A 12488-nucleotide genomic window follows, 5' to 3' on the forward strand; every position below is an offset into this window, starting at 1 on the left:
TCCTTCTCTGAGGAACATTTGTATGCGATCTGCATGCTGTGATGTATGTGAATGTAAACTCATAATGAGCTGGCGATAGGCTACACTGCTTCAATAATAACCCATAAATCAAAGGTACTGTCACAGCCAGGTGAGCGCGTGAAAAGCAACAACAGCCGCGCCGGAGCAGCGCCGGCCGAGCCAGCCACCAAAGTCAAACACCTTTTCCTGAAGGGAGGGGGGGAGTGTGCGCTGGAGGGCGGCGGGGTCACGCCGCACCTCGTATGTCATACGTGTCAACCTGAGAGGGGCTCAATACCTGCGGAGCCACTCGGACCCGAGGTAATCCGGCTCTGAGCCGCGGACGGGGTCGTAACCGGGCCCCCCCTTCAAGAAAGATCTGATTTTCCACAAGGTTGATCTCTTTAATACTTCAGGAGATGAGCACTTAATCCACACACCAAACCGGCTTGGACTAATCAAGAGTCTGGAGTCTAATCCACCCCCCCGCATGCCTTCGTTCTGTTTGTGGGTCCTCGTCCAGGGGGGCTCAGGGTCTGGAGCAGGCGCTGTCCGTGGTGCTGAAAAACCTCCAGCTACAATCACGACTGTCACTTCCTGCTGGGATTCACATCATCTCCTGTTCCAGTTCAATTACAAACCATTGAATCAGTAAACTCACAAACTCCAGCATTACAGACTCCAACCTTAAATAACTTTCAATATTTTACTCTCCATAAAAATATATTTTAGCAAAACTATACAAATTAGGATTAAGTGCAAGATAACAATAAACTAAAATGATCTGGAGGGGCGGATCCAGACCCCAGGCTTAACTTTGACATGTGCTCTAAACCAATAGCTAAATTTCCCGCCTTTTCCCTCTCAGCCAATCACAATCCTGTTCATCAGCTCTCCTCTCCACCGTCTTCCACATGGACCATCTCTTCGTAATGTCTGGTCTCTAACCACCATCAGCGTCTAGACCAGGGGGTGGGCAAACTACGGCCAGGGGGGGCACTTTTGTTTGTAATGCGACGTGCTAAATTGGAATAAATGTATTTAATAATCATCATTAATGTTATTTTCTCTGTAATTCTGGTGTCTCCCCATAGATGGTGCACTGCAAAAGAAAGTTTTTCTGCACTCATGTTGTCAAAGTCGGACGGTCATGTTTGCGATCATTCCAACAAGACATGAACGCAGCATTTTTCTCTGAGGGACATCAAGCATTTACAGTTATGGGCTTTAAAATAAGACCAAAAGTCACCGTTTTGAAATAAAAACTCAAAATTCTTCTATTTTGAAATATTAATATTAGGGCTGTGAACATTAACGCATTAACGCTCTCGATTATCTAACTCGAATTAACGCGTTAATATTAATTAACGTAACTGTGTGTCAACATCTTTGTTTTCTTCAGATAAAACTGCTGACATAAAAGTTTTTAGAGTTCTGCTCATCTTACCGTTCATGGGTTTTGGAAAAATGTATCTCATTATTTATCTGACTGTTTTTGTTCAAAAGCTGAATGTTTTCATAAAGTTTACCTGTAAAACATTCTGATTATTAGTGATTAGTGATCAATCACAACACAAAAGTGTGATTAATATGATATTTTTTCTGTTTTAGTTGGTTGACAGCCTTAATTAAAAATAAATGTTCTAAATATAATAATTGATATTGTGGTTATTCACAGATAAATGTTCAGCAAGTACTGTAACATAAAAAAGTTAATTGTGATTCATTTTTTTCCCAGTTTCTCTAATAAATATTCATTTTAATCCAAATTAAAGACTGTTATTTCTTTCTTTTATGAGGTGGATCACCAGAACACTCCACTCATCTCCTCCTGGTCAATTTATTTGTGGCCCACCAGTCAAAAGTATGTGCCCCCCCTGATCTAGACTGAAGTTTCTTCATCGTGGTCCGAGTTCAAAAACACGCCAGATGTCCTCAACCTGCAGACTAACCACCAAAGACTTCATTGTTTGAAACAGAAATAAACTTTTCCTCAGATTTCTCCTTATTGAAATGAAACATGAAGCTAAAACTGACCGTTCAAACATCAACATTTATTTCCACTACATTTGTACAGGAAGCTGCCGCCCCCCCACCTTCACTCAACCAAACGTCCCTCAGTCGGCTGAGGCCCACAGAGCATCCTCAGACCAAACAGCTCCAGAGTATCAGAACGTGACTTTGAGGATCCGCCGATGCCGTATTTTTCTGTTCAGACTCAGAGAAATCAGTTTTCCTCCTCACAGCAGGAGTAAAGGTGGATCTGGAGGCTCTTCCCGCCCTCCTCCCCCCGAGGAGGAGGAGCCGGTCTCCCCTGGAAGAGGTTAAGAGTGGGGAGTCGGCGTGAGGCTCTCATCCGTCATTCTCCTGAATGGGTTTTGAGGACAATAAACCTGTAGCGCCAGGACGAATGGAGACGAAGTGTGCTGTCATGGCGGCAGGATTTATGGCTCCCAATTTCACTGATCTCCTGCACAGAAATGAGGACTGATAAACAGTGATTAATCGCCTTTATATCCCGTTTTACTCCCACCAAAAGTGTATTAACCACAGCTATGATGCTCTTAGAATATGTCCTGAGCAGCTTTTTTCTTTCTAAATACGGGAGATAAAGTTCTGGTCGGTCTTTTTCCTTTTCAGGGGAGATAAAAGAGGCTTTTTCTGATCATTAGGGGGGGGGGTTCAAAAATGTATCTCTTATTTATGTTTCCCATCTTCCCAGCTGGCAAGCATATGTTGTCGTTTAGGCTTGGCAAACTCCAGCGCCATGTCAAGACGACTTGAAAAATTAGCAGCCAATAAATCACGCGGCCCCTCCCGCTTCCCCGCCTGGAGTGGTGGACCACACTCCCTCTGATTTATGAGATGATTTGGGAAGTGTGTGTGTGAAACGGAGGAGAGGACGAGGGCTAGTGTCTGTGCTCTACATACGTTATCTATCCCTGCATGCATGGGTGTGAAAGCGGGGCAGGTGGTGGCGTTGTGAGTGCACATATAGGTCAGGGAAGCGAGCGGCGTGGGGGCCGGCGTTCCCGTGTTTGTTAAAAACTAAAGGATGAGGTGAGGTGGAGCAGGGGAGGAGGCTTGCAGGGGTGAGGGGATGAAATAAAAATGATAGATGACTGCTTTCTGTCATGGACAGTTATTTAGAGGTTCGCCGTAAAGCTGTCCGGGGAATGAACAGATTTTAGTCTAATGAGCAGAAAGGAAAGCCGTTAAAGTGGCGCGATGTGCTCAGCACTTCTTCCAAATGAAATAGTACCATTTCCCCCTCATTAAAATGCAAAGGGTTCATATAACATACAGCAATAAAGCTGGCATGTCGAGGCGGAGAGAGATAGGGAAAACCCCACTGAGCTCATCTCATTCCTCCATTACCCGGACCAGAAGGAATAGCTGCCTTCGACAGGGTGGGTGCCAACAATATCGCTCACTCAATCTCCCTTATTCGGTTAGCTCTGTAAAAGTCAATCTGGCGCACTTGGCAAATCCATCCACAGCAGCAGCCTCCACAATCTGATAACAGTTGCAGGGGCGCTTGCTCTTGAAATCATTTTTTTCCCTGCTTTACAGTTGCACACGGAGCAAACAATGGCTCAGGCTCCCTCAGCCACTCAGAGCGGCTTGGATCATCCACTGCTTATCGGAGCCTCTCTCAGATTCACTTTGATTTAAGGGGGAATTTCATGTTCAGTCGCTTCAGGATGAACCCGATTGTGGAGACTCAGGGGTCAGACTGGGATTGGCTGCTGCAGATAGCAGCCTCAGGTACAGAGGAGGGAAAAAAGAAAGAAAGAGAGGCGGCTTACCAGCGTACAGTTCAGGACCATAGACAGCTCCTACTACAGGATTCAGCTTCCAGCCTGCAGACAAACACAAAGTCAGCACACGGCGCGCACGTGAAGGAGAGCGGTTTACATCGGGCCACGCACCGTTTGTGTAGGGGTTGGCCACCTTTTTGTTTGTCATCACCCGTGCCGTGGCGTTGTTCACCTGAGGTGGCAGGACAGTCGATCAGCAGGAGAACATTGAGGGAGGGGGAGGGGGGCAGGTTCAAGCAAGCAGCAAATCAACAGAAATGAGGTTTGTTTGTTTGAGAAATAAAACCTGCTGCAGAATCTCTACTACCTCCCAGCCAGGGAGGCTAAGAGGACCCCATTTGGTTTAAAAGAGGCAGAAAATGAGGACCCACCTGTGTTTGCCCACATTGGCTCAAGTGGGTGGTGGGTGGGCCCACTACGCTATCCAGCTGCCTGGTGGACGGTAGAGCTCGCTGGCGTGCTACCGTGAAGATCTCTAGACTGCTACAGATGAGCACGCTAGCTCTATACAGCGGAAATCGCTAGCCTAATACAGCAGCTCAAAACACTGGAGCTCGCTAACTCCCTTTAGCAGAGCTCGCCTGATACAGCGGAGCTTGCTAGCTTAATGCAGCGGAGCTCGCTAACTCGCTAAAGATGAGCTCACTAGCTTGATAGGGTGGAGCTCGCTACAGCGGAGCTCACAGTACGCTACGCTGTCCACTGGGCGGCTGCCTAGCGTAGAGAGCCAACCCACCCAGTGCCCATTTAAGCCAATGTGGGCAAACAAAAGTGGGGCCACCACGGTGACGGTGGACAAACCCCTTTGGGGGCCACATTTTCTGCCATTTTGAACCCGTATGGGCCTCCTGGCTGGACACAATGCAGTTCTCTCCAAACAGGTCTGAAAACATGCAGCAGGTACGAACACAAAAACAAATCATCTGGTTTTGGTTGCATAAACGGACAGAAAAACAAAAATCACGTCCTCCTATTGACCGGATGAGAATGGCTGAGTGGGGGAGGGGGGCATCAACAGAATCAGAGCAGGCAACAGTAAAACCATGGCGATGGAGGAACCCCGAGGATGGTTCTGCATGCACGTTCTGCATGCACATGCTGATGCACGGCTCCAACATGAGGGGGGGGGGGCAAGGCAGAAGGGGGAAAAGTGAAAGCACCTCGATTTTGCGTCCTTCTACGATTGTACCGTTAAGTTTCTCCCGCGCACGATCAGCATCTGTGCTTGTTTCGAAAGTTACAAAGCCGAAGCCCTGAGAGGCGGAGGAAGCCCCGTTAGATCAGAGGGGGGGTGGACACACAGAGGGAGGGGGGAGAGGGGAGAGAGAGGTGAGCGGCAGAGTCGAGTTGTAAGCAGCCAGATTAATTAGAGGCAGTTAGTGAGGCGTCAGGAAACAGCAAACAGAGAGATCCGAGGAGGAGAGGAGAGCGGTGACACGACCTCACGCGCCAACACCAACAAACCTGCCCGCTCGGCACAATTAAAGGCGCGGCGGAGTGTCAGGATGTGAAGCGCCGCCGGCTGCCGACGCTCCGCTGTAATTATCTGGAAGAGGCTCGATCTGCTTGTGATCCACCACAAGCTGCAGCGCATGTGATCCTCAACAGCAGCCATGTTGACTTTAGACCCAAATACACCCCCCCCCCCCCCCCTCACTGCACCACTCCCCGGGGGGGGGTTGTCATTTCCTTGAGTTATGTGGACTGGGATCCTGGACCTGAGCTCCGAGCACACTTAAGATATTCTGGCCAAACAAGCCCCCGTTCCCCAGTTTCTATATATACTGGTGCTGGGGGGGCAGGGGGGGGCAGGGGGCAAGGCCTGAGCGCTGCTCAGAGATGGAACACGGTAAGAAAAGATAAAAACATTCCTAATCCTAACAAAATGAGCCTGAGCGGAATGCCGAAGCTTCACAGGAAATAGATTATTTATTAATGGGCTGATAGGTTCGTTATGGTGTGTGCAAAGGAAGAAAGGCATCATGGGTAATGGCTTTGCGGGGCACAAACAATAAATGCTTGTTACGGGCGGAGGAGGCAGCTTTATCCGGTGCTCAATCTTGTCTGGCGGAGGCGGCAGAGTGCAGCGGCATGGCCGGCGTCCAGGCTCGCCGCACCCCTGTTTCAGCCCCAAAAGCCCCCCCCAGCCATGAATGGGAATCAATAGTATTCATGCCTCAACACCCAGCCGGGGAGCCTGTCGCCTTTATGAATGGAGAGCTGTGGAGCTCACTGCACTCTATTAAATGAACAGCTGGACGAGCCGGGCTGTTCGCGGCGCCGCCGGGCGGCTTCACCTGTGCTGCTCCGCCGCCGCCGCCACGCTCCTCCTGATCCACCCGCTACAAATGACTCAGCAAAGACGGGGATTTCTGAGTGAAGTCTGAAAACTTCAGAAACTAAAAATAGTCGAGCCGCTTCACTGAAAAGCAGAAAACTCAGGGTTTTTCTGAAAATGCTGAGCCCTGTTTATTTGAATAAATCTGCATTTTTGTGACCTTTTTAAGAAGACTAACAACCCGGGCAGGAGGCGGCGAGCTCGGGGCCGAGCGCCGCCTAAGTCAGAAAGTGCTGAGAGAGGAAGGAGCGCATTGTTATCCGGCTCCTGTTGTCTCTGCATGAAGAGGAAATGCAGAATAAGGCCGAGCTCATCCTTCAACTGGACCCCTGACATTAGGAGGCGCTCGCACAAAACCCAGGGATTGGTCCGGTCCGGCTCCGTCTGCCGGAGGACCTGCAGCCTGCCGGCGGATTAAGCCGAATGTGAAACAGCTCAATAATAAATTGATTGACAGGACTAATGATTCGAGAGCCGCAACAAACAAAACATTGGGCTGGGGCTCTCCAGGACCCGGCTTAGAGACCACCACTCTCAGCCAAAGTACACAGCACACTAATGCCATCATTAGGAAACAGAAGAAGAAGATGGTAATGAAGCAGCTGGTGTTCTAGTTCACTTACCTTGGATCCTCGCTCATTAAAGATAATCTCCACATCTAAAATCTTTCCAAATTGCTGCGGAGAGAAAGGAAAGAGAGAGGAACCGTGAGAAGAAGGCATTAGGCGGTATGGAAATGCTGGTCAATTAGCATTTGTTAGCTCAGCAAACACTTCTTGAAGGTTGCTGGCTGGGATTGAAGCAGAAGCCACGGCTGCGTGTTTGCAGCAGAGCTGCCAGAACCAGATCAGAGCGTCTGCAAAAACACTTGATCTCTGATTGCATCACGCCGCTCTCAGCGGCCTCCGCGCCGCCGCCGGCGTGGCGTGGAAAGCCGGCTCTTCCCGCCTCCCGAGGAGACTTGTGTTGTGTCTCTGTTTGTGCGCTCGCACTGTCAACAGGACCTGAGGGGGGGTCCCGGGGGGTTAACACGCCGCAGCCTTTCGATTTACCAGGCCTGCCTGTGGATCGTTAGAATCCGGAGGAATGAAAGTAAACTGTAAGTTCCTCTAATGAGCGGAGCGACTTTTAATTGCTGTCTACGGCGGCCGTATTATTTCATTAAAAGTAATTACCCTGTCAAGCGGCCCGCGTCGCCTTCATTTCAGCACGACGGGGAAGAAATGGGCCTTCCATGTGGTCGGCGCTCAGTGGGGATGGATGGATCGTTCCACTGAGCCGCTAATAGGGGTGAGGAGGAGCCGGCTATTATCTGGCTGGACCGGGCCGGGCCGGGCCGCGGGAGAACTTCACGCTGCTTTCCAGGGAAATGGAGCGGCCTGACCTCGCCCCGATCCTAACCACACATCTGTGCTCGGCTCCACCCGTGCGAGGGGGAACGCGGGCATTTATATCCCAGCGTGACGCCCCGCTCCTCGCCCACCGCCCACCCCCCAGATGCTAATTGTTTTAACCGAGTGTAATGGGCTCGTGGCGTCGATTAATTAGTTTCAGAGGAAGTCGTCTTTGTGGATTTCCACATGGCGCTGGGGACTGCTCGCTGCTCGCCGCTGAGCTCGTGTGCACGAGCGTGCACGGGAACAGCTGCATCAGCAGCACCGATAAACAATGACTTCAATGGGAGGGGGGGGGCAGGTTTCAGGGGCCACTCCCACAAGCAGGAAGATTTAAAGCATACGAGTCAAAGTCAAGGCCCGGGGGCCGGATCCGGCCCTCCACGTGGCTCTATCCGGCCCTCCAGACCATTTGATATTTTAGTTACTAACAGTCCGATGTCGTTGTCCTGGTAACAAACTGCATCACATCTCATCCCGACTGGAGAAGGACTTCTACACGTCAAACTTTTACGATTTCAGTTTGTCGTTTGTTGACATCCAATTAAATCAAGACTCCTCATCTGGTACCGGTCCGGTACTGGGACGTGGACCTCAGGGGTATTCTAACCCTAACCTGGTACCAGAGAGTTGGTACCAGGCAGTTGGTACCGGACGCAGACCAGTACCGGTTCCGGACGTGATACCAGACGCGGACCAGGCTAGGGTTACAGTACCGGTACCAGCTGCGTCCCGAGGTCCGGTCAGCGTTAAAAAGTTTTTTACGTTTTACAGATGTAGCGTTCCATAAATGTGGATTGTGTTCGGACCGCCACCTCAGGTGTGTTTGGGATTCTGGCTCCCTGTGCGATTGGGTTCGCCACTCCTGCTCCAAACCAAACAGGGAGGTTCTGGTCGACCCGTTGCTGCGCCGCCTGACTGCAGCATGTGTGAGGGGGGCCCTGATTGCTCTGGGGAGCGCGGCGAGAGCCCTTCCTCGCGCTGAAGAGGAGCGGCGCTCAAACGAGGGCGCCCTCCAGCAGCGCAGCGTGGGCTCGGCGCACAGCTCACTCGTGCTTGGAGTGTTTTCATTTCCCGCCTCTCAGAGATCACAGTTTGTAATTACTGATTAACGTCCGCCGCCGATGCCCTAATGAGACCTTCATTCAGCGCCTCGTTAAGGGCTCGCAGGTCTCTCCGAGCGGGGCGTCTTCCGTCGGCCAGCGTGGGAGCAGATGGAGCTCCTGGCGGGCTGAGGCTGTGCCGCAGAGCCGCCGCTGCGCCTCCATTCTCCTCCGTCTTCCTGTCTGCGGGCCTCAGTCATGCGGAACCGTAATGGCGTATTGAGCCGGTGGCGCTCCAGAAGCCATTAGCGCTGGAGGGATGAGGCTTTGCACACACTGATCACACAAAGGCCCATTGTGGGGGCCATGTCAGGGGGCGGGGCAGACCGGCTTCTTCCTGCCAGGCTCTAACCAACACAATCAATCCCACAATCCTTCACTGTGCCAACCATGAAGAGGAGCGGGCAACATGTGAGGGGGGGTCGCAATCAATTTCCCATCATATATTTGCGCGCGCCGCCGAGCTAATTACGGAGGTGATTTGGATTCCATACGACCAGCGCCGGGCCGGGACGATAACGCCAACAATCAGACAGGAAGCAGGCATGTTGTCTGCCGTTCATGGAGTCACAGCTCCGGCTCGCCACTAATTAATATCATCAGCCGGACGTCGTCTCGGCAACAACAGGAATTAACCGCTCCCTGCTGCTGCACCTCTATCCGTCCAGTCCTTCTGCTCACCTGGCAGGTGTGGTCACGTACTGGCTATTTAGGTTGGTTAAACAGCCAAATGGCTCCCGAGCGCAGCTGTGTCTGCAGCTCACCACTCCCCAAGGGGAGGGGTCAAATGTGGAGAACAAATTTCACAGACCTAGTCGTGTGACAAACAATGGAACTTTAAAACTTTGACTGTACGATACCGGATTAGGGTTAGGGTACCAGTGAGGTCCACGTTCCAGTACCGGTTTGTGGCCCAGAGGTTGTGGAGCCTTAACAAACATCGAAAACGTAAATGTTTGATGTGTAGAGGTCCTTATCCATTCCAACTTGGGAAAGAGAATGTGATGAAATACGTTACCAGAGCAAGATAACATCGAGGTGTTAATAACAAAAATATAAAATGATCTGGCAGGCCAGATATAACCACCCAGAGGGCTGGATCCGGCCCCCGGGCCTTGACTTTGACACATGCACTTTAAGGAATCAGGTTGTTCCCAGCAATAACGCTGGCCCTCGCCGCGGCCCTCAGTACCGCCCTCAGTACGGTGCTCGCCGAGTGCATTAGCTGATGAAAGCGGCAGCAGTGGCTCCTCTGGTTAAAGCTGCAGCCTCAGTCTGGGATGTTTCTCCTGAAGCCAAAGGCTGCGCTCTACAAAGCTGTAATAACTTCCTGTGACAGGAGTGGACGCTCAGACTCTGCAGAGGGAGGGTCTGTGTTTGGAACCACTGAGACCCCAAACGGCGGTGAAGTGACTGAATTACAGCAGAAATCTGCAGTTTTCCCCTTTTTCAGATCCTGTGACGAGGATCTGAAGGTGCTGCCATCATTGACAGACACTACTACTGAGGAAGACGCAGCTTTAAAATCCTTATTTCCTTTTTGTGACTGAAAGACAAAGACCCAGGAAAGCAGCAGGAAGCTCCACAGATGCTGGTCGGTTCCTGTCACTTAAGTGTGAGAGGGGAGTTGTGAGACCTTTTAAAATGTTTTTTTTTTTTTTGCAAAACTAGTTAAATAAAACCTGTTTATGCAGACATAACCAGTCTTTAGCTATAAAATTACCTAAATGTAGCGTTTACCCAAAAGTAGAAACAAAAGTGAATATCTTTTCTTCATAGGTGGGAATAAATTCAGGAGTTAGGGGTTAAACTGACCGGTGGAAGATTTATTCTGTATTTTCATTGATCATTTTATTTTGTAGTTTTGAAACTCTTCTCAGATCAAGTTATTGATTGAAAAACCAAAAAAAAAAAAAACAGCAAAGCATTTTTTGGGGCAGAGAAATTCCAGAAATATCAATAAAAGTAAATCATTACATGGATTTATGAATCAATTCTGCATCTGCTTAGTTAAAATTGAGTAGAAAAAAAATACAGAATTTAAACTTTCAGTGAAAGCTAAACGTTTGGCAGCTTTTATTTTGTAGTTTTGGAAGTTTTTCCTGATCAAGTTATTGGTTAAAAACAAAAAAAAAGTATTTAGAGAAATGTCAGTAAAAACGAATCATCACATGGATTCATAAATCAATTCTGCATTTTGTTAGTTATAATCGATTGAACTAAAATACACGTTTGGCAGCTTTTATTTTGAAAAAAATGACCAAAACAAGAGAAAGCTGAAGTGCTTTAGGCCGTTTAAAACTCCACCGTTAGTCACTGTCATTACTGCATGTCTGCTCAAAAAACATTGAACTTGCATAAAGTTTAGTTTAAGAAAATAACAGTTTCTTAAAAGGGGGCGGGGCTTCCAAAAGAGTCTTCTCAGTGTCCGTGAGACGGGAAAAGTCCCTCAAAAGCGCAGTTTTCCGTGCAGGAACTCACCCCAAACATTTGCCTCAGGTCGGGATCTCGGAAGCGGAAGGGAATGTTGGAGACGTGTAACCTTTTGGGCTGCTGCTTCTCCGAGGAGTCTGAGTGCTGCAGCTGGAGCTGCTGAGAGCCCTCTGTTTGCGTCACGTCATCTGTCTGCCGGAGGGAAACAAACACAGAGAAGACACAAGCTGCTCATTAGCTGCTGCTGCAGTGTACTGTAGCCCGTGGTCCTGCAGCACGAGGGGGGGGGGACTAACCTACTCAGGGTCTGCCATTTTTCAATCTGGGGAGCGAGCGATAAACAGCCGATGACTTATAGTGTCAAACCTCAGGTTGTGCATTACAAATCCACTTATTAATCTCTTGCACTTAGGAGCAGAAGATTGAAGGCGCTGACAAAAAGGCGTGGATATAGATCCCAGCCAGCCCGACACGTCTAGACTAAAGACACATTATTGGTGACGTTTGCACGCCGCCGTCGGAGTGCGAGGCCCGCAGCCCTCGCCGCCGTTGTTTCCATCATTATGCGAATGCGACGCCGACGTTTCTATATAAATGACGCGTCTGATGGCAGTGACAGATTCCAGTCGTTTGCGGCCGTGACGGCAGTGATGGATTTCAGGGAGTCTGCTGCTGACTTGTCTGTTTAGATGGACCCGTTTGATTTCAGCAGAACAAACGCTCGCTGGTCAAACGCAGCCGAAACTTCTGTTGAAGGAGAATCCGGCCTCAGAGTCCGACTCCGATCATCTCTGGATCCATAGTGTGACTGTTTCAACGCACGCAAAAACTCAATCACACTTTCAGAGATTTCAGTCATCTCTGTATCAAAACGTTCATCTCGTTCAGGACATTACTGCTGGTATTTTTGGTTTTCATGAACTTTATAGTTTTTGAAATAATGAGCAAAATATGCTCCATAGGAAATGAATAAGAAAGTCTTCAAGTTTAGTATTTTTAAGAAGATTAACAACAAACCTTTAAATATATCTTTGTCTTTATAGTCATTTACAGAAAACTTGGCATTGAGCTGTTATTTTGGGTAATTTAGCCTCTACTGAGGTTTTTATGCTAATTTGGAGTGAAGCTAATATTTTAGCAACATGCTAACAATTTTGGCTAATTTCTTACCCACTGGGGTTTATAGGCTAATTCCAAGTTTAGCTTCTATTTTAACAACATGGTAATGTTTTTGAGTAATTTAGTTACTGAGGAATTTTAGGCTATTTTTAAGTTTAGCTAGTATGCAAGCAACAAGCTAGCTATTAAGGCTTTTTGGGCTAATTTGGAGCTTAGCTCATATTTAAGCAACACACTAAATATTTTGAAAAAATGCCATGGATTGAGGATTTTTAGACAA

The 12488-nt window shown here is 48.9% G+C and overlaps 1 protein-coding gene across 2 annotated transcripts in view; it reads right to left on the reverse strand.

Annotated features, from left to right (window-relative positions):
• Positions 1-12488, reverse strand: part of rbfox3a (RNA binding fox-1 homolog 3a) — a gene marked incomplete in the record, with an annotated part of 614011 nt that overhangs the window by 14747 nt on the left and 586776 nt on the right. The window contains 5 exon segments of one of the 2 annotated variants that reach the window (XM_024272938.2): positions 3810-3863; positions 3933-3993; positions 4982-5074; positions 6783-6836; positions 11138-11281. In XM_024272938.2, coding sequence (XP_024128706.1) covers positions 3810-3863; positions 3933-3993; positions 4982-5074; positions 6783-6836; positions 11138-11281 — 406 coding nt within the window. 2 annotated transcript variants of the gene reach the window in all.

The sequence above is a fragment of the Oryzias melastigma genome, linkage group LG8 (genome assembly GCF_002922805.2).
Source record: "Oryzias melastigma strain HK-1 linkage group LG8, ASM292280v2, whole genome shotgun sequence".
NCBI classification, from domain to species: domain Eukaryota; kingdom Metazoa; phylum Chordata; class Actinopteri; order Beloniformes; family Adrianichthyidae; genus Oryzias; species Oryzias melastigma.